A 23,271-nucleotide genomic window follows, 5' to 3' on the forward strand; every position below is an offset into this window, starting at 1 on the left:
TAGGAGCCCTCCAGCCTTGGAGATCTTGCACCCAGTCCCCGCTTTTCCTCTAGGGCTCTTTGTCCACCCCTTTGGGGTTGCCTCTTCTTGCCACCTTTCCCTGTATTTCGATAGTGGTTGTTTATGTCCCAGGAGTCCTCTCAGTAATGCCTGCTATTGTTGCGGTCTAGCTCCCTCGTTGTGTCCTGCTTCTGCGCTATGTCCGCATGGGCTCCCCCTTGGTGAGGCTGCCCTGTCTGTTCTTCCACCCTTAGGGCTCTTTCTCCTCCTTAAGGCCGCCTCCATTCTGTTGATTCATGAGCCCCCTCCTTCCTGCTGCCTCAGCGCTTTTTTTTTGCCGCCCAGGCAATCCTCAGTGCCTTGCTCAAGGGTGCTACAACTGCCAATGACCGTCTCAGCGCATGCTGATCGGAGCGCCTCGTCCCTCCTGGCTGCCTGTTCTCCTCCTCTGTCCTCCCGGCTCCCGCTGCCCAATGGTGTTCTCTTCCGATCAAAATCGGGTGAGTCCCCACTTCGGCGCACTCCTCCTCACATCCATGGGTTTGTAAGGCAAAGCAGGGCCTCCAAGCTATTGCGTTCAGGTGCCCACAATGTGCCGTCTTCCGCCGCTTAGCTACAGGCCTCCATATTTTGTTTTTCTTGTGCTACTTCTTCCTCCCGCAGGGGACAGAGCACTTCTGCCTCCTCACACCTATTCCCTTCCTCCTGGGTCAGTGGGTGCCCTCTGACGGTTTCAACTGGCGCAACGGCTGCTGGGCCCGCCACAGACGCGCAGTTGCGCCTCAGCCACCACGTCGCTGGTTTCCCGGCAGAAGTTTCGTAAGCCTGTGGTCACTGATTCTGAACCGAGGTCTCCGCCTCAGGTTTTGGAGCCGTCCTCCCTTACTTTGCAGCAATATGAGCGTCTTCTCTTCTGCGTGCCCGCTCAGGGAGTACCGTCATCGCTCATTCCGCGGCTGCCATTTTTATATTGCATGAGGCCAGTAAAGCACCCCCGGGACTGCCTTGTTGTTCCGGCATGCTCCCCCCTCTTTCAGCTGGTATCTCCCAGTCCCCTTATGTATTTGTAGGGACACGGGGTTTCAGGATGACTGCGGATGGAGGATTACCAGGTAGGTGGCCCCACGAGTCACCTCCTACTCCATTGGCAGTTAGCTACGCCCTTTGCCTTGAAGCTCCATGGAGTTGATTAGAGGTGGCCAGTGTATTTTTGGTTTCAATCGTAACAAGGGGTTTCAAATATAGGATACTAATTGCCCAGACCAAGCAATGTCACAAATCCCATTTTCCTGACAACTAGAATGAGAAGGTTCTAGTTGCCATCTATTGCACTGTCCAGCAGAGCTACTCAAGCAGAACGTTCAAGGTTTAACTAAGCTGCATCATAATGAATCACCTCAATCGCAGGCGGGTTGATCTGTTAGGAATAAAGCCTGAGTGGTCAGAAATGGAGTGTTCAAGTATTAGACAAATTATGCAAATATTTTTAAATTAAAGTCAAAGAACGAAAGTGGCTTGCAAATACCACACTCGATGGGGTTATTTGGTTTAAGATGAACTTTTGAATGGAGTCATCTCAGGCCCAAACATAAAATCTCCGGGAAATTCCAACTTGAGTTGCACATGTGCCCCAGGAGGCTCTGACAGAAAATGACCTTTCTAAGGCACATGCTTATTTTAGATATATTTATTTTAATATGATGCTGTGCTGGCAATACTCGATTTTAGGGGACTTATTTACAAGCCCCCCTGCACCACCGTTGCATCACTTTTTCCCATATTTAAAGTTATGTACCTGCGGCGCAAAGGGCTTGTAAATAAGTCCCCTAGATGTTTGCATTCACGTGTTCTTGGGATAGTCTACCAAGGACGTCTGCAAACATCAGATCAACGGAGGTGAAGCAAGAAATATATGAACATGTTCTCCCTATATTGAATTGAAGTTTGCACAGCCTTTCTTGTGAAGGGATACACTGTAAAGAGCTCTACGCAGTCTTTCACGCTCTCAATGTATGTTTGCAGAGGTTTTCTTATTTTTATTTTAAATCTCATCCACTAGCAGCAACTGCTCAGATTTCATCAAGACCTTACATTTTACACAGTAGTATTTTATCCCCGATATAGTCGTATTCTGTTTGGAGAACCTTATGAGTTAAGAGTTTCTTCAGGAACCAATGTTCGTGTTCAGTAGATTGTGTGTTATTTTAGAGAAGACACTTGATTCATCCACGCATCTAAAAACCATGTCAATAAGACGTGTTCTCAGCTTTCCAAAATGGCTTTTTATCTAGCAATTGAAGGATTATGAATGACAAGTTCTTCAGGGAATGCTGTAAAAGAATGTGTGGGCATAATATACACTCCACAATACAGTACTCCTTTCTACTCCAGGATGTAAAATTGTTTCGACAAGTCAGAGCATCATTATTTCTAGCACTGCAAACTGACAAAAAAAACAAAGACATACGGTAGTAAGCCTCAAGTTCTACAGCAGTTTTTAAACATGCTATAATTGTAGGTATAGCAGGACAGTAATTCATTGTGCAGATGACATGGTTTTATACACTCACTCCATCCTCCAATCATACCAAAATACACTTGAACACCTACTAACATGTTAAAATACACAAACTTCCGGACTTCAGTGACGATAGCACAATTTCTTTATTCTATCACTGTGCTGGGGATTGTGAGGTTTCATCAGGAAAAGAGCCGATTCATGTTTTGTTCTAGATGGGCTTTCATACATCTAATCGCGACCAAAAGCTGCCTCAAACAGTTCAAATCTACAGAAAGTAATAGTAATTCGATGGTAAGGTTCCACCAAGAAAAAAAGACCCAGAATGATCCCACCTGGTGTAGCACTGTACCATTATATATTTGCTACAGTGCCTACATTTTTGAATGAATAAATACAAAGCATGGAGCCAGTAGCGTGAAGGGGAGAGATGGGACGTAAATGGGCCCCAAAATGTAAGAATAAAACAAACTGCGGACTGGAAGCAGGAGATACTGAGACGTGAGTTAAACAAGAAACAAAAAAAAAAATTGTTCCCTCAGTCTTGGGAGTAAAGTATGGTTACAAACAACTCCTCAATTAATAAACACGGGTAAAGAAAAAATACCCTGGGTGGGAACAAACACAATCTGGAGGATAGACATCGAACACGGTGTAGGGAACTGAGATAGACGAAAAAAGCCATCCAGCCACGTGCAAAAGACCCACTCCAAGTATACATAAAAGTATGAGATATGATGTTGTCCACAAAATAGTTGTCTGTAGCGAGAGCTAAAAAAACGGTGTCAATTGAAAGTGACAAAATAAAACTACTTATGAAATAGATAAAGTAAATTAGACAGACCAAATAAATATATAAACCACAAACCACAGCCACACTTTATAATCTAATATCACAAAACGGAGTCAATGTAAGAGCGAAGAAGTAGTACTGAAAAAGACATTTAACCAATTGCATTTCTAAATTTATACCTAAAGAGTGCATTTTCGATGAGCATATAAACCTTTAGCAAATCACATCTTACCTCATCTCCAATCAAGAATTCATCATCTATTGTAAATGTTGCTGGATCCTGAGGACTGACCCACCACAGTGGCCGGAAGACTGGATTCCCCGAATGAAGCCATTCTTCGGCGAATTTCACAATAAGTGGAACAACAAAGTGTTGATGTTTTTCTATGTAGTGTCGAGTAAGATTTAAAACCTGAAAACGATTTTTATACGGTTAACACGGAATAATTTTTTTGATTTGAAAGCACAAGTGACAGGACAGTTTGCGAGATGATTGATTTTGTTACAATAATACCATAACATTAAAATGGAAATACAAGATGCCCGGCCATCATGCCAGCAGTACTTGTTCAGTACTGCTAAAGTCTAATGGATACTTTCCCCTGCAGTGTAGTGGTGGACTGATGACTGTATCTTGGAGCATATTAGCGTGTAGGGGTACGTTCCCAGTTGCGCAGTTGTTTATCGTCTTTGGGTGAGTGAATATTGGTTTACTTTTCTTAAGCTTCTAATGTGTTTGAAATCAAGCTTGGGCTATCAGAAATTGAAATTCTATTTTGAAATGACATTAAGATACACCACATGATTATTTATGTTGTTGTTGTTGCATTAAAGAATTACGAGCTCTTGAGCTTTCCCAGTCTTTGGGAACTAAGATATACCTAACCAAGGACAACCTAGCTGTTCCAGACCACTTTGTATACAGTGTTACAATTCATTTCGCCTGAATAGACCATGAGAACCTCTGAATCCACTGTAATAGCACTAAGAGAGAATCCTCAAATGTATTGTATAGTAAAATGTTTCTTGAGCCTATTCCTCATTGGTGCATACCCTGGTAACCATGTATTTGTGTAGTAGTGTGTGAAATTCTGTGTCTAAAGTTCTATAAAAGGATCTGCTGATCTCTGTTAAGCAACACCCCATGGGGGTCATTTAGGGTCACTGAGGGTCGCAGCTTCGACCTCTGGCTTGCCCCTTACTACCCTGGCACTGCCTTTGAGACCCCTGGCCTCAGCGATGACAAAATCAGTGCCAGGAACACAGTGGCAGCTCGTTCTTATGGATATCAGTTAGGCTGCACTCTCTTTGCATTCTGTCAAATATATTATTATATTAATACTAGATTATGTAAATATATATATATATATATATATATATATATATGCAAAAAGAAGGAGAGAACTCTGGGTAGGTCTCAGTTTAGGTGGAAAGCAGCTCCTGTTAGAGCACTCTCAACACCAGCGACACTCTAGATCTGCTCACCTCAAATGTATATATATATAAGATGCCACACTCTGGAATCTTACGATGTAATCTTTATTGCTGATACAGTGCCAGTCTGTCACACCGACGCGTTTCGGCCAACTCGGCCTTTCTCACGGTAGGGGGCACTACTCTTATCTCTGTATTTATATAATTTCCTGTGTATTACACTTCCCATGGACTTCTGGGATGAGAAGACCAAATTCTTGGCAATAAGGGCACTCTGGTATCCTTACCATAAAGAATTAACCATAGTTTTTAACTTAGACATTTTTCTTGTTCATACAATCCTTTAGCAGGGCAAAGCCTGACTCTGATGCAAGTAAGGATTCATTGAAGTTGGATGCCTCATTGAGGAGCTCCATCTGAGGCATTTAGGTTTGTTGCCAAAAGTTCTGAACTGGTGGTGAGGTGCATGTATAATCCTGTGTAGTAATCATTGATTGGAGAATTCCCTACAGCTAATCCACAGAACTTTCCCATGGTATACACACCTATTTTTTTACACTTTCATTTTCAACTGACAGCAAATCTTTCCTGAGTTCCTCATCTAAGATGGCTCTATCTTTCCTTCACACAACTTATAATTCATTCCAGCCATTCCTTTGGGAAGATGATGTATCAAACCCACTCTTAGTGCTACAACCAATTTTACCTCGCAGAAAGGAGTTCTAGGGTGGCTCAAGGCAAGAATGATTTCAGCTCCAAAGTCCCCCTTTGGGATCCCCACTTCAAAAGGATCATCTCTTAAGGCTACTTGTATCCTGTCCCAACACCAATCCTTCCCATGGAGCACCAAACCCCTGCTGCTCAAGGCCACAGGGTGCTGGGGGCAGGCCTTGCACCCAAACACCCCTGTCATGCATGGCTTTCATGAGTGGCAGGGGGTTGACTGCAGGGCCTTGCCTCTGGCATTAAGCCCCATCGGGGTGGTTTACCCCTTTGCAGACCTCACCTAACATTTTTTCAAAAGGTTTATCTTTTAAGACTGCCTGCAGCTTGACCCTGTGCCCAATCCCTTCATGAGAGGTCAGTCCCCCACCCCACATGACCTTTTGCCGTGAGCAATAGAAGGCTGGTGGCAGATTCCTGGTCCCAACTCCCCCTGGGCAGCCAAAAGTCTTTGCACATGGCCTTCAGCCGTGAGTGACAACAGGCCTGGCAACCGCCCATAGGTGACTAAATCCTCGCAGACCCCACCCCACATTTTTGATACTTATTATTTTTTCAATATTTCTTGCAGCACCGCAGTGTCATAAAAGTCTCACCCAGTGTAGCTTGCATAGTCCTGAGTATGACTTCCGTGGGAGTATTGGCGTGTTACACCAGAGGGCCACAATTGGTCCTGCTGAAATACTGCAGAACTTCCCGAGAGGGCCACTCTGTGTCCTGCAGGAGTACCGTGGTATGATCTTTTTATATTTTGGCCCTAGTGGGAGTCTCTTTGGGACACCCCCACAAGTGCTAGGGGGTTCAGGTACCCCACCCTACCCACTTCTACATTATTTTTTAACTAAATTCAAGACCAGGGGACTGAGCCCCCGAGTCCTGTAATGGCAACCGCAACATTTTGCTTCTGGTTGCGACCAGTCAATCAGATTGTTTCATCCCACGGTACTGGTCTGTTGACAAATCAGATGACTCTTTTTTTTATTGATGACTCCTGCCGATATAAATATTTGTTTAACCCCTTGATGACCACCTAAGCACCTCCTTAAAGACAAATTTCTCAAAAATGGCTGAAAATATTTACACAAAATAAGGAAAAGCATGCTTTCTAAGTAAAGTTCGGATTTATTAACAAAATTGGTGCAATTCTGTTTACTATTATTTCTGTATCACATCCCAAAGTTTCCTCTGAGAATGAAAAATTTCCTAGTAAACATGAAGGAAAGTTCCAATTCCAGTAAGAACACGAAGGCGAGGATTATGCTCTACTTTCTTTATTTTCCACAACCAGCAGTGTTCAACTTTAATATAAAAAACTATCTTTCCCATGGATCCTTGGGAAAGGTCAACAACAAAGGTGAACCAATCAGCAGCTCGGGACGGCCTGAAAGGCACGGGCTGCTGGGATACGTCCTTTTTCTTGACTGTGACTTTTCTGACCGTCATCAAATTCCACTAGTCCGTCTTAGCAGGTTCTGAACCTACAAGAAGCCAGAGGAAAACAGAGATGAACCTGAACTTGCAAACCCTGGGATTTTGTAGAAATTACAACCAAGGAAAACAACATGACAGTAGAGTACAACTCTACGCAATGTTAAATTAGGAACTCTAAACCTATTGAGTACAGCATTGTACGGAAACAAAAGTTCATACTTATACCATACGGAGATCCAGAACAACTCGATTCCCATATGTCTGGTCTACCAGGTGGGGAAAAATGACTGATAACCTCAGGAAACTCTGGGCGGGAATAATACTCGCCTCTGTGTCCTTAATAAAATTTAAACTTTCCTTCATGTTTACTAGGAAATTTCACATTCTATGGCAGCACCGGAAGCGATGATTATGCTTGTTCAAAGCTTATCAACCATCAGGGTGGCCATGTACACGATTGGTTTGACATAGAATCTTTTGAACATGGAATCTGAAGACCAATCCGAGGCATTAATTATATCCTCGAGGTGGGCCCCGAGTGAAAAAGCCTTGGAGACCCTCGCTCCTCTGACTGAATGGGCACCAAAGTGCGAGATGTCAATGACGACCTCCTGCATGACCCATCTGATCCATCTAGCTATGGTGGGAGAAGAGACCGCTTTGAAAGGTTTCCTGCAAGAGATCAATAACTGGTTCTCCCCATGAGGGCAACGTTTATCTGTCATACTTTAGTAGGCCTTTAGACAACGCACTATACACAGTTTGGGGTGTCTATCAAATGCAGGGTATTAAATCGTCTTGGAGACCGACTTTGTGCACTTGGAAAGATGGAAAGTAACTCTTTGGGGGGGTAAAGATCTGACCAGGGAGGTCCAGGGCCTCACTTCAAACACTCTCCTGCAAGAGACCAAGCACAGAAGCATGGCTAAGTTCACCGATAACTCCTCCCTAGACAGAAACTTATTTTCCTGCCAGGCTTTAAAAAGGGTTCATACCTTGTTGACATCCCACAACTTAAAATATCTGGGTTGCGGAGGAAGCGACAGGCAAATACCCTTCATGAGTTTGCAGACAAACGGGTGTTCGCCCACTGCCTCCCCTCAAACTGGGGCCTGGCCCATCGAGATTGCGGACCTGTAGGAATTGATTGTGTGATACTCCAAACCTTCTGTGGCGTATCAAGATACAGGTGGACCACTTCGCACCCCACTCGTATCTTGATTTTTCCCAAGGCACCAACCCACCCATTTGGACCAGGCTGATCTGTATTGTTTGTTGGGGCCCTCTGCCCATGCTGCTGCCAGGATGTTCTGAGCTTCTCCGGATAGACCCAGGAGTCTCCAGCCTTGCCGGAAATCCATCAGGCCATGTGGAGCATTCGATTCTGTAGGATCAGGGGATGTGGATATCCCTGGGGATCCCAGTGTACGATCTGATCTTGGGGTAGAAGGTTTGGAGAATCCCAGGAAAGTTCCAGAACTGGAAACCATACTTGAGATCTCCAATGTGGCATGATGAGCACCACTCTCGCTTGCAGTCTGCGGACTTCAGCTGATAGACGCATTACCATGGTGGACAGAGGGAAGGCATTACTCGCCTCCTTCGAACAATCCTGGAGAAAGGGATCCGCGGCTGCCGCCAGAGGTCCGGCTTCCAGCTGAAGAATCTGGGAAGTTGATGATCTGTCGAGAACAGGACCCACAGAGAGTGCAGTCTCCAGAAGTGTCTGGGATCCAGCAGCCAGAGGCTCATACCCATCCATGCTCTGGAGCACCAATCTGCGATAACACTGGACGCCCCGGGAGAAGTTGCGCTTGAGGCAAAAGGTCCAAAACTCCTTGGCCATGTCCGCTAGCACCTTGGATTTAGTGCCGCCCAGGTGGATTATACCGTACCGCTGAGACATTGTCCATCTTGAGGCGGACACTGCAGCTGACCTTGTCCTTGATCCAACAGTTGATGGCGAAGGAACCTGCCAACAACTCTAGGCAGTTGATGTGAACCCACTGCTCCTCTGCGGACCACTTTTCTCCTGTAAAGGAACCCCCACAGTAAGCCCCCAGCCCGATTTGCTGGCGTCCAACTCTAGAACTATGTCCGGTACTGAACCGAAGATGGCTTGCCAGTTCCAGGCCTCCATATGGTCTAACCACCACCGCATCTCTAGTCCTACTTCCTCCGTGAGAGGAACCTGCTCTGCATACTGCAAGCCCTTCCTCAGGTGGGTGGCCTTGAGTCGTTGGAGGGCCCTGTAGTGCAGAGGGCCCAGAAAGATGGCCTGTGTAGGGGACAACAGGAGGCCCACTATTGTGGTGACCTGTCTAAGAGATATGGTAAGTCTGGCTCAGGTTCTCCTAAGCTCCCGACACATTTTAAAAATCTTCCTGGTTGGTAAACTAAATTTTGTTTACTGAATCTATGACAAAACCGAGGAAGATAGGCTGCCTTTCCGGTGTAAGGAGGGACTTCTTTTAGTTGACGACAAAGCCGAAGCCCTGCAACATAGTCACGGTCGTCTGTAGTTGGTTTGTGAGCAATGATGGATTGAGCCAAAAGGAGGAGATCGTCGAGGTATATGATGAGGCGGAAACACAGAGCTCTGAGGTACTCTACCGCGGGTTTGAGGACCTTGGTGAAGCACCAAGGCTCGGAAGACAGCCCGAAAGGAAGGGTAGTGAACTCGTATACCTGTCTTTTCCACTGAAACTGAAGAAATCGGCGGTGCGGGCGGAAGAGGCAGGCCCTGACCTCTTTCTCCAGAGTTTTTGTAAGGCGGCTATCTACGAACTGGGCAGCCTTATCCCCAAAAATCCATTCCTTGGAACGTGGGTATAGGAGGTCCTCAAGTACCAACATGTCTGAGGGTGGGTTCCGCGCCACTTGCAGGTGGGTGCCAGGGCCATGAGGGGCTCGCTTCATCGGTGGATTCAGTGGGTGATTCATCACCATCGCCCCCACCTTGTAGGGACAAGGGGACTACATCACCCAATGTTTCAGGGGTTCAAGGGAAGGGCGGGATAAAAAGCCTTTTTAAGGCTGTCAAAGATGCCAAGGTCGATGGCTGACTCCTGCGTGTGCTTAGGGGCTCGAGTGAGGGAGTGGGTGTTACCCCTTGAAGGGTGGTTCTCAGCATAGGAATACGCTATTTCCATGAGGCGTCTTTCGAAGGGGCCCATGGCCGCCGCGACCGCCTGGTGGACCACCGCCTCACAGAACTCGTCATCTAGGGGAGGGACTTGCAGGAACTCCTCTTAAATATAATCTCCATTCATGCTACTGAAGGGACTCACCAGGCTTATAGATAGAATGGCAGGAGAAACAAAGGGGGAACTCAGTGCTGATCTCCCAGCCCGCTAATTTGGCAACCTGGGATTCTGGGGATTTGGTGGGTTTAAAAGCCCTGATATTGGCCGCATAGGCACGGGAATTGGGGCGCAAAAATATCCCCCCCCCCGGGGGTGAACTTACCCACTCGTAAGGGTTATCCACAATGCCTGGGCCAGGTCACTGATGGCAGCCTAAGGGAGGAATACACTGTCCTCCAATGAGCGTTTGCTCCTAGTACCAAAACAGGCTGCCACAGAGATTTCACTGACCTGTTTGAAAACAGGCGTCAGGCTGCCAGATTTTCCGTACAGACCTGTTTAAAATGGGCGCAAAGGCTTCCAGGTGGCTCTGGCTGTGGCTCGGCAGGGGCGCACTGCTGACAGTTTGAAACTGACAGGAAAGTAAGCGTGTCCCCTGCGGAGCAACAAGAAGTGGCTCGCACTGTATGCACGCCCTCTAGCGTCTCCCAGCCGCTACCATGTTGCCCAAGACTGCGAGGTGCCGGGAATGGAGCGATGAGGGACGCTGCTGTGGACATGAACACTGTGCGTTACTAGCACAAAGGCAACCATTACAATCGGTATTCAAAATATATTAAAGCAAGCACAATAGCACATTATAAAATGAAAAATAGAATTCATGACTTAACTGCTGGAGGAGCAGGAAAATAAAGAGGATGTATCCCAGCAGCCCGATGCCTTTCAGGATGTGCAGAGCTGCTGATTGGTTTACTTTTTTTGTTGACCTTTCCCTAGCATCCATGGGAAAGATAGTGTTTTTATATTGAAGTCTAACACTGCTGGTTATGGAAAATAAAGAAAGCAGAGCGTAATCCTTGCCTCCGGTCCTGCCATAGAATTAACATGGGAAAATATGTTTTAGGAACACCCCCCTCCCTTTTTTTCAGCTCTCACGTGATGGATCAGCCTGAAAATTTCCAGGAATAAGCTGAAGAGGATGAAATTAAAAAAAAAAAGGTTTTGCGAACATTGGTCAAATGCCACCATGGTTTTAGCAAAACAAAGATATGCAAATATATATTCAATATAAAAAAGGTTCAACCTTGGTGATAGTTAACAAAACTTTATTTATTCTTTCTATACAACCCATGTTTAAACTATACAAACATTAGAAAGTTTACTTTTAGATTAATACCTTAAATTTATAATTTAAGTAACACCTTTAAATTTATATAACTTTATTTATTCTTTAGCTACAAACAAAAGTTAAAGTACACAAACATTTCATAAAATTATACTTCTACCTTTAATTTATAATTTACGCATCCCCTTCAAATGATCATAACAAGAGCACCTCCACCCACACGTGTATTCTACTCAGTAGACACACTGCATTATCTCTAACTCACGCCCTCTCTATGCACTGCTTATACCCTTTTATGTTATCAGTTATACCATCTAAAATAATATTATTTATAAAAATAGTTATGACACAGCAAATCATATATTTTGCAAGAACACAGTGCATGGTAAAGTGGTGAGTTATATTTGATGTAGTTTGGCTACCGAGTTGAAGTGGAGTACAGTGGAGTAATGTACAGTACAGTGGCGTACACTGAAATGTGTTAGAATGGAGTGGAATGGAGTACAGTGAAATAGCATAGAGTAGTGGGATATATAGAGGAGTGACACAGAGTCGAGTGGTATACAGTGGAGCATTATAGAGTGGACTGGCATAGAGCAGAATAAGGTACAGTGTAGTGGCATACATTGGAATGGAGTAGAGTGGGGTGGAGTAGAGTGGATTTGCATATACTGTAGTGGCATACAGTAGAATAGCGTACACTGGAGTGGGGTGGAGTGGCGTAGAGTAAAGAGGCATAGAATCTAATAGCGTAGAGTGGAGTGGTGTAGAGTGAAGTGGCATACAGTGCAGTGGAGTACAGTGGAGTAGTGTAGAGTGGAATAATTTTGAGTGATATTAGCGTACAGTGCATACAGTGGAATAGCGTACACTAGAGTGGCGTAGCATGGTGTGTCATATAGTGGAATAAGGTAGAGTGTAGTAGGGTAGAGTGGATTGGCGTGGAGTGGTGTACGGTGGAGTGGTGTAAAATGGAATAATGAATAGTGTAATAATGTACAGTGGATTGTCGTAGAGTGGAGTGGCGTGTACTGGAGTGGCATGCAGTGCAGTTGCATAGACTGGAGAGGCATAGAGTAGAGTGGTGTGGACTGGGGTAGAGTAGAGTGGTGTAGAGTGGAGTGCTTACCAGTGGAGTGCTATACAGTGGAATAGCGTATATTAGAGAGGAATAAAGTGCAGTGGCATAGAGTGAAGTGGCTTAGAGTGAAATAGCATAGAGTAGAGTCTCATATAGTTTAATTGGATACAGTGGATCAGTGTAGTGTAGTCGTTCTTAACCTGCGATCGGGGGACCCTTGGGGGTCCGCAAAGGCTACTCTGGGAGTCTGCGATGGCTTTGAAAATTAAATAACATTAATAGATTAATAAGGTGTATAATAACAAGGAAGCAAAACATACAATTGAACATTTTAAAACAATCTGTAAATCTGAAAGAATTTGAAATTTCGAGGCTACAAATTAAGTTAGCATCCTCAGATTGTTTCATGGAAGTAGTACAAATGCATGATTCAGAATATCATATGGATGATGAGTGGCCTCAATTAAATTTATAAAAGCTCCAGCCTTCCCATTGAAATTAAAATTGGTATGTTTTTTATATTTGTTTGTGAATTAAATAAAATTAACATTTGGATATTTTATGAATGCTTGTTTCTGTATTGTTTATATATTGTTTTGTGGTTCAAATGATCAAATATGCTTAGACAGATCCTGGCTTCCAGTAATTGCTCAGTGGTGATCCCCGGAATCCAATAATGGTTCAGAGAGGTCCCCGGATTCCAGTAATAATTAAGTGGGAGTCCAGAGAAGTTAAAAGGCTAAGAACCACTAGTGTAGAGCGTATTGCTGTATAGTGTAGTAGTATACTGTGGATTTGAGCAGTATACAGTTAAATAGCGTACAGTGGAGTGGTATACAGTGTAGTGGCATATTCTAGAGTGTGTTAGAGTGGAATGGCATACAGTGTAACAGTGTAGAGAACAGTAGCTTACAGTGAAGTGTTGAACAGGGCACTGGCGTAGAGTATAGTGAGGTACATTTTAGTGGCATACATTGGAATAGAGTGGAGCGACACCGAGTGGAGTCACTGGCGTAACAAAACTCGAGGGGGCCTCCCTCCAAGGCATGTGGAGGGGCCCCCTCCGAGCTCAATCAGGAGCTCTGAAGTCAGAGTGCTGTGCTGAGGGTGCCCCATGGAGCTTTTGGGCCCCCCCCACCACAGGGGCCTGTTTTACGCCGCCGGGTAGTAGTAGTACACAGCGAATAGCGTACATTGTAGTGGGTTACAGTGGAGTAGCATAGAGTGGAGAGGCATAGAGTGTAATAGCATAGTGTGAATTGGCATACAGTGAAGTGGTGTAGGATGGAATGTTGTAGAGTGTTATAGCATACTATGGAGTGGCATAAAGTGGAGTGTTGGAGAGTGGAGTGGCATACAGTGCAATAGAACAGCAGAGAGTAGAGTGACTTAGAGTTGAGAGACATTGAGTGGAATAGCAGAGGGTGTAGTATAGTAGAGTGGATTGGCGTAGAGTAGAGTGGTATACAATGGTGTGGCATAAAGTACAGTGACGTACTATGAAAAAGCATACAGTGCAGTGGTATACAGTAGAGTGGCATAGAGTGGTATAGCATAAAGTGTAGTGCCGTAGAATGGAGTTCTGTACAGTGAAATAGCATACAGTGGAGTAACATAGACTTGAAGGACGTACATTGTCTTGGTGTATACTGGGGTGTGATAAAATGTAGTGACGTAGAATGTAATTGCATACAGGGTAGTGGTGTAGAGTGGAGTAGCATAGAGTGGAATGGAGCGGAGTGGAGTGGTGTACAGTGGATTAGTGCAGAAGGGAGTGGTGTGTAGTGGAGTGACGCAGAGTGGAGTGGCATAAAGTGTAATAATATTGAGTGGAGTGGCGTAGAGTGGCACGACAGATATGATAATTGAAACAGATATATCGCGAAAGTGCGTGAACGGATGTAGATGTCATGTAGCAGATTATTTTGTATAAATGGTAGTTTTTGGGGGTGTGCAAGAATAGTTAAAGTAGTGTTAAAGTTATACGTTTTTTAAACTACATAAGTACGTTTGCAGTATACCGCAGTATATGTGCATGATAAGGCAGTATGTAATTGGCTAGTGGCTATATTTATGAAAGTTAAAAGTCAGTCATGTTGTTTTCAGCACATTTTGTGTGCATATTGTGTTTCTTCTTAGACGAAGTAAGTAGTAGGTTTTATTGTTGTACCTATTACCACTTTATTAAAGTTTAAATAAGTAGAGAAACATATTTACAATTTTCTACCTATTTTTTACAGCAGTTTAGGAAGAACTGCACATTTAAAAAAAAAAAATGTTCAAGTAGCGCTGTAATTTTTAGGTATTACTGTGGAAAATACACTGTAATATCCTATATATCAAAAATATAGGGTACTACATTGTATTTTTAATAATTGTTTTACATATATTTTTAAAATTTATTTTGGTACTGTGGTACTCTCAAAGGCAGTACCGTGGTAGTCAGTACATTTAAAAAAAATATGTAGAAACTTAAAGGTATTTTTCCCTTTCTATTACCACTTTAATATAATAGTAATAGGTAGGAGAAAAATATCCAGCCTAATACTTATCTATATCTAGGGCACAAACGCAGAACACAGGCAAAGTGCACATAAAAACAATATGCTGCCTTTAACTTTTATAAAAGGCAGTTGTTAGGTTATCACAGACTGAATTGCCATCGCTAAGTACAGCAGTACTTCTGTGAAATACCACAAATGTTTGTGAAACAATACTGCAACAACAGATATCACTAAGTTAAAAGGCCTTATAACTTAGTCAATACTTACATGTAGTACCTAAAAGGATCATCTGTGCATCATATTGTATAATCCTGCTAAATTTCATGTACATTTGTTCAGACGTTTTCAAGCTACTTAAGATACAAAAGTCAATGGAAAATGCATTGGAGACAAAATGCGTTTTGGGACCCCCCCTTTTATCTTTGCACCCCCTTGGGCAAACACCGTAAAACTTTACTCATCTGCCAATGTAGAAGGAACAATAGGTCTGCAAAGGTTCCTGGAGATTTGTCAAACAGGCTCAAAGTTATTCATTTTGAAAAAGCCAAGGAATTCCTATATCTGGTAACCCTAACTTTAACTACAAAGTGGCTACTGCTATTTGTAATACCTCTGGATAGTTATAGTTAGGTCCAGGCTTCCATAAGAAATACATTTTTTGGTTTGCTAATACCTTTGGAGCCGTTTGCCGAACCTTCACGAAACTTTCATAAAATAAGTCTCATCCACCCCAGCTTCTTTCTGGAAGTTTCAGGTTGTTCCTTCAAGCGAGGACAGGGAAAAAGTAGGGGTCCCAAAAAGGATTTTACCCATACAGTTTTCCACAGGATAACTCAACATAGATACTACAAAAAACAGCTTAACGGAATTTCACCAAATTTGACAGAAAGCTAGACCTTCGTCCAGAAAGCATACTTTTGTTATTTGGTATAAATACTGTAGTTTTCGAGAAATTAAGGCTCTAAAAGTATGCATGTATCAGGCAACGGAGTATCCGCCGACTTGACAGTTCTAAAGATAAGATCTGATTGACTACCACCACATCAACAAAGATGTGGTGACAGCCACTTTAAGACTTAGGGACTCAGTCCTTTGTTATGCAAAAGAATAAAAAAAACATATAAGGGGCAGAGTAGGGACACCCTGCCTCTCCTGGGCCTGGTTGAGGGGGGTGGGGCATAAAGACCCAGCCGGGGTCAATACTTTCTTTTTTATTAGTGGTACCACAGACAAGTGGAGTATTCACGGTAAATCAGAAACAAGGGGGTCTGCACAAGCAATTGTTTTGGGAAGGTGTGCAACTCTCTTCCCCAAGCCATTTTTAGATCCTGAGGACACAGTCCCCCAGTACCACTTTTATTTTTATGGGGAGGGGCAGTGTAATCCCCCCTCACGGAGTCATTTTAATGCCCCAGGGAGCACATCCCACTGGTCCGTTGCTAATTTTAATGGAGAGGGGGTATGTGGCCATCCCTACCTGATCCTTCTAAATTCGGATTTCTTTTTTGGGGGTAAGGGCATGGGGCCTTCCTCCCCAAGATGTAGTATGACCCCGGCGATCCATACCTTAGGGGCTCGTTCGAAGTCTTCCACCGCTGGCGGGAGCAATAAAGCTTTACCAACTCGATTTAGGGTTCAATGCTCGACAATTAATAGCATTGTCACCTTGTACGTAACGGCAAACTGAGATATTCTAGGTAGCCAAAAGCACTTCACCTATTTTGTAGATTACTCAACATCCTTTGATTGGGAAGTGAGAAACTAATGATCTTGGGATATTGCCCAAACTCTTATACCTCATAAATGAACTATACAAAGATAGATAGGTTCAAGTAAATTATTGACAGCCCAGCTTTAATGCCACACATCCAGACAAAAAAAATGGCATTAAAAAGGGGTATATATTGGCTCTATTACTACTCTCATTGTGCTTATTTACCTGTAGTTCCGATTCACAAGGATAGATTTCCACTAAACATTAACTGGATAGCAATCATCTTGCATATGCAAGTGACTTGATTATTTTCTCAAAAAAGAGGCATCCAACACTACCTTCATTGTTTAACAGAATATATCAACAAAAATATCTTGCAAGTTGATTATTCCTAAAACATAATTATGCACTTTGGAAATTTTAAATGGTTGTTAGACACCATTACCCTTGATTCAGTTACAACTTATCCATAGTTAGGACTGAACACCAACAAGTTAAACTGTATGGTACATCTATCCAACTTGACAACCAGAAGTGTGATAATATTCAACAGCATAGAGTGGTTTGCCAATAGATATGAATGAAAGGCCATCGATCCAACATTTAATGTTGCATCTACGAAAAACATACTAATTTTAATAAACCTCTCCCTGGGCTTTAACATCATAAGCATTTTAAATTTAGAAAGGCTGTTTATAAAAAACATTACATCTTTTTAAGTCTAAGGACTTCAATTTCTTACTGTCAAATTAGACTTGAGTCTGGTCTAGCCAATCTATGTGTCGTCAATAATTTTAACTTTATTAATTATTTTTCTGACTGCATGCATGAAGGAACAGCTACCCTAACAAGCTTACTCTGGCATAAAGTCACTGCTTCATATTATAAATCTGGAAACATATAGAATCAACGTATGGCCTTTTTCCTTGAAGAATATCAATTACCATCTATTTAAGATTTTTTTGTTATGAATAGTCGAATTCAGAAAGTACAAATTAAGTGGACCATTTCATTTCACCTATGATATTGCACAATTAGAAAATTTAAAAATGTTTGCCTCATGAAACATACATCTGCCATAAACAGACAGAAATTCTTGAACTCAAATATTGAATCAAACATGCAACAAAAGTTTTTAAGGTTTCAAATATTGTATATTACGTTTTTGATATTTGAGATGCCGTGGTGTCAGGTTCCACTAAGCAAGGTGTTTGTCGATTATGTCAAGCCCCATGAAGAAACTTTAGTACAAATATTTTGTCTGTACTCTGACCTGTTGGATAGCTACAGAAAATACCACACACCTTTATATCGAGCTCATGTTTAAGACCAAAAATGAAGCTATTCAGTTGGCATTTTGCAGATTTACACAAATATCAATAGGCTGTAAAATGAAATGCATTTCTTTAGCTTGTGTGAGGATAAAACACCTGGTGCATAGGGAACTTGAAAAAAATGATCCCAATGACCTGTGTTCACATTACACTGAATGTTACCCCTCTTCTACATAATGGCATGGATGGTCGTATCGCAGTGGTGGTATGCATTAAAGTAATTACTGAAATAATTGAATTATTTGACAGTTGCGTTCAAATTTGACAGGAGAAACTCATTTAAGGAAATAGTGCTCACAGTCTTTAATGAAAACATCCAGAGTAACAACACATGTAACACAGGCAGTCCTCATGGGAGGTTACAACAGGATAAAAGGAGGTACTATGGAGGGACTTATAGGCCTATTGACAAAGTTTAATTGATTTAAATTTTTTTCCATATATCATACAAGTACATATAATTGCATATCTGTGCGTTAAACAGCTTGTGGCGATAAATACAGCATGTCACATCCGTGCCTCTGCCTTACGGGGCAAACCCCCCCATCCGGTACTTACAGGGCCTGCCCCGTGTTCTTGATCACTCTTCAGCTGAACCGGTATCAAGCTAATTTGAGAACTGTATGATAGCATGACATCTTGCCCATATTAGTACAAAACTCTTGCATATAGGTGTATTGCTATCTCGCCAAAACATAGAATACTTAAAATCCACAACTGTGCTTCACCCACCCGTTGATCCTGCTTATGTGCATAGTGACCCCCTCCAGGATCAATCATCGGCACTGACACAATCATTTTTCACAGCAAACTCAACACATTTCCGCTGGCACCCGGTCCGTGTCCCATTCACCCATATGTTTAATCCCCACCTCATGGATTGCCAGCATCTGCGTCAAAGTCTATGTCCAAAGCTCTACACCCTCCAACATGATGTCCCAATCCATCACAATTGGGGCCTTATGCAGCCCTTTAGCCTCTTCCCTTCTCAGTGCGGCACTCTCTGCAACCCCCCATCGTGTCAGCTCGCTGTGCCATGCATGTGTAGTGGGTGGTGTCTTCGATTTCCACCGCATGGTGATCACTCTCACTGCCAAGAGGAGCGCCAAGTTCTCAAATCTATATTACACCTTATACTTTGATGTTCCCTTCCGCAGTCCCGAGATACAGACCCCTACCGTGGCATCTATCGCCCTTTTTGTGATTTCTGTCGTGTGACATCTGACCAGGGCCCAATACCCTCTAATCCTCGGGCAAGACCATATCATGTGTACTAGGTCTGCTCCCTCTAGTTGGCATCTAGGGCAGTGGTGACGCGCTGTCGGGTACATCCTGTTGAGTTTGCGTGGTGTAAGGTATGCCCTTGAATATATTTGAAGCGCGCATTCTGAAATACTCTTTTAGGGTATTCCATCACTCTCTCCCATTCCTTATCCGCAAGGGCCCTGTGTATGTCCCACTCCTAGGCTGAGCGGAACGGGGACAAGTCAACTTGTGTGTGGGAGCGAAGTCCCACATATAACCACCTGATTAGGTGACGTCCCCGTCCCATGTAATATAGTGTTTTGACTAGGTCGTTAGTGGGGGGCTCCTGCCCATGTGGGGCCCAATATTTTCTAACATATTGCAGCAGTGCTGCATGTAAGAGGTACAGATGGTCTGGTGCTCCCGTTTCTCCAACAAAATTATCATGATCCATTAAGATACCCTCACCGAAGAGGTCAACTACTGTAGTGACCACCACATCCGCCCAAGGTGTAAGCCTGCGACTCGATAGGCGTCAGCTCTGCAAGGGAATGCCAAGCAAAGGTATATTCCCAGCATAGGCAGGGGATGCCCTTGTATACTGCAATGCCACCCTCCAACACTGCAGCGCCGTGCGCAGAAGGGGGGGAGGTCTCGCAGTAGCTTGCTATGTGGTAGTAAAAGGGTGTGAAACGCCCCCTTTCCTATGTCGTGTTCGGTCATCCCTATCTTCTGCAAAGTATGCCCTGCTGTCCAAAAGGATAGCCACTGCAGTTGACAGGCATAAAAATACTCCCTAAGATCAGGCACCCCTAGACCCCCTCCGGACGTGCTGCACTGCAATTTCTTTAGGCTGATCCTTTGCCTTCCTGACCCCCAAATGAGTTCAACTAGCAAGGTGTTCATTAATTTAAAAGTGGCGCTCTGGATCATAAGTGTTATGTTCATAAAATAATAGAGCAGCCGTGGGAGGACCACCATTTTGGCGATTGCCGCCCTACCTGCCACTGACAGCGGCAGGGATGTCCAGAAGTTAATGCTGGACCGTAGGGCTCTCAGGGCTCTGTTTAAGTTGCCCTCTAGCATATCGGCCTGGGTCCTATATACTTGAATGCCTAAATATTTAAATGCATGGGGAGCAACCTTGAAGTGCAGCGAACTGATGCGAAAGTCCAGCAGAGGTGTCTTCTCCTTAAAGTAGAAAACCATCGATTTCGCCGGGTTAATAGCGAGACCTGACAGTCTTTCGAAGGACTCAAATAGCACAGCCATAGAGTCAATAGGGAAGCGGAGGTCGCGCAGATGAAGAATGATGTCATCAGAGTATGCCGATAGCAAATGCGTGTAGTCGCCTACAGTTATCCCCATGTCAGGCAGGTCCGCCCTGATCTTTAATACCAAGGGTTCAAGCGTCAATATAAAGATGAGTGGCGAGAGCGGGCACCCCTGTCTCGTACCCCTACGTATCTGGTATTCTGCTGAGATGTGTCCCCTTGTCCGTGCTCTAGCCATAGGAGCATGGTATAGGAGTCTGATCCAACTAATGTACTCCTCCGGGAGCCCAAATCTGGCCAGAGCCCGAAATATATAATCCCATTAAATCGTATCAAACGCTTGGCGCATATCCAGCGAAATGCAGCCCGCATTGTCTTTCCGGATCGGGGTGGTGCAGCCTTCTAGTGTTCAGAGATGTACTTCGCGCTGGTAAAAAGCCCGTTTGGTCTATATGGATCAGCTTGGGTATTACTGGTAAGAGTCTGTTGGCTAGGACTTTACTGAGTATTTTGTACTCCGTCATAAATAATGACAGAGCCGATAACTAGCCATATCTGTGGGGTCTCTGCCAGTTTCGGGGGTGACACTACCAGTGCCTGCGCTGTAGTGAGGGGCAAAGCACCCTCCTTCAATGCTTCCTTATATAAGATTTCCAATTGGGGTACGAGGAGGTCCGCATATGCGGCATACAATTAAACTGGTAGGCCATCCAACTCAGGCGTTTTATTTCGGGGGAGTCCCTTGATAGCAGCCTTGATTTGCGACTGAGTGATAGGGCCTAGTAGTTCTTTCTGTGCATCTGCCGTCAATTGGGGGCAGTGAACTGCGGCTAAAAACTCATCTGTAGACGCACTTACGTCTTCTTCGGGTGCACTGAAAAGTCCTGCATAATGTTGCCTGCAGGTCTCATTGATTTCACCCTAAGTAGTAGCCACACATCCCGCAACATTAGTTACCTCATTAATCACAACATTAGGGCGGTCGTCTCGCAGTAGTTTGGCCAACAGTGTCCCTGCCTTATCTGCATCCATGTGGGACAGTTGAGTGTATTTCTGATAGTCTATGACTCAGAGGGACTTTAGTAGTTCGGCATGTAGAATTCTGGCTTCCTGTAGCGAGGCTCGTTTGTCCTCATTCAGCACAGCCTCCTGCTCCAGCCTTATTAATGTATTAATTTCTCCTCAACATCTAGCAACGATCTATGTATTTCTTGTCGTGCCCATACCGTCGCCCCAATTGCCTTCCTGTGGACCACCGTTTTAAAGGCGTCCCATTCGATCAGCCTGGTGGACGCTGTGTGACTGTTGTCCGTAAAGTACTGTTGGATAGTGTCGGACATAGAGGTGTGGAACACTGAGTCCTCTAACATTTGAGGCCACAACCGCCATGTTGGCACTGGGGTGGGCACCCTGCCCCATCCAAGCACCACTTCAAGTTCATGCATTTATAAAGTTCAAGTTCATGCATTTATAAAGCGCACTACTCACCCAGAGGGTCTCAAGGCGCTGGAGGGAGGGGTTTACTTTTTATCGAATAGCCATGTTTTCAGTTCTTTTCTGAAGGAGAGGTGATTCTGAGTAAGGCGGAGGTGGGTGGGGAGTGAGTTCCAGGTCTTGGCAGCCAGGAAGGAGAAGGATCTGCCACCCATGGTGGTTTTTCGGATGCGCGGGAAAGCGGCGAGGGCTTGATTGGCTGATCTTAGTTGGCGGGTGGGATAGTAGAAGGACAGTCAGGTGTTAAGGCATTCGGGTCCTAGATTATAAAGGGCCTTGTGTGCGTGGGTAAGAAGGCGGAAAGTAATTCTTTTGTTGACGGGAAGCCAGTGGAGGTTTTTTAAGTGACTGGTGATGTGCTCTTGGCGCGGGATGTCTAATATGAGTCTCGCTGATGCGTTTTGGATGCGCTGGAGCTTTTTCTGCAATTTTGTTGTAATTCCGGCGTAGAGTGTGTTGCCATAGTCCAGTCGACTCGTGACCAGTGCATGGGTGACAGTCTTTCTTGTTTCGAGGGGGATCCAGCGGAAGATCTTTTTGAGAATGCGAAGGACGTTGAAGCAGGAGGACGATACGGCGTTGACTTGTCTGGACATTGAGAGGGAGGAGTCTAGAATGAAGCCAAGGTTACGTGCATGGTCTGTGGGTGTGGGCGCAGATCCCAAAGCGGAAGGCCACCAGGAGTCGTCCCAAGCTGAGGGGGAGGATCCTAGGATGAGCACCTCCGTCTTGTCTGAGTTGAGTTTTAAGCGGCTCTGTATCATCCAATCGGCTACTTCTTTCATGCCTTCTTGAGGTTGTTTTTGGCAGTGTTGGGGTCTTTGGTGCGGGAAAGGATTAGCTGGGTGTCGTCGGCGTAGGAGATGATGTTGAGGTTGTGTTGGCGTGCGATGGAGGCGAGGGGACTCATGTAGACGTTGAAGAGGGTGGGACTGAGTGAGGAGCCTTGAGGTACGCCGCAGATGACTTCGGTGGGATCTGAGTGGAATGGGGGGAGTCGGACTCTCTGTGTTCTCCCGGCTAGGAATGAGATGATCCAGTCCAAGGCTTTTCCTTGTATGCCGATGTTGTTGAGGCGTTGTATGAGGGTGTTGTGACAGACAGTGTCGAAGGCGGCGGAGAGGTCGAGTAGAATGAGGGCCACTGTTTCACCGTTGTCCAGAAGTGCTCGGATGTCGTCAGTTGCCGCAATGAGGGCGGTTTCGGTGCTGTGTTTGGCCCGAAAGCCGTTCTGTGAGGGATCCAGGGAGTTGTTGGATTCAAGGAAGGCTGCTAGTTGGCTATTGACGGCTTTC

At 44.5% G+C, this 23,271-nt stretch overlaps 1 protein-coding gene across 1 annotated transcript in view; it reads right to left on the bottom strand.

The window, feature by feature from the left end:
• Positions 1–23,271, bottom strand: part of LOC144823941 (SITS-binding protein-like) — a 1,005,701-nt gene that overhangs the window by 106,649 nt on the left and 875,781 nt on the right. Inside the window, exon 9 of the mRNA XM_078682887.1 lies at positions 3,544–3,723. Within this exon, the coding sequence (XP_078539013.1) occupies positions 3,544–3,723 (180 nt within the window). The remainder of the gene's footprint in view (positions 1–3,543; positions 3,724–23,271) is intronic.

This window comes from Lissotriton helveticus, chromosome 3_1, assembly GCF_964261635.1.
Source record: "Lissotriton helveticus chromosome 3_1, aLisHel1.1, whole genome shotgun sequence".
Taxonomy (NCBI): Eukaryota; Metazoa; Chordata; class Amphibia; order Caudata; family Salamandridae; genus Lissotriton; species Lissotriton helveticus.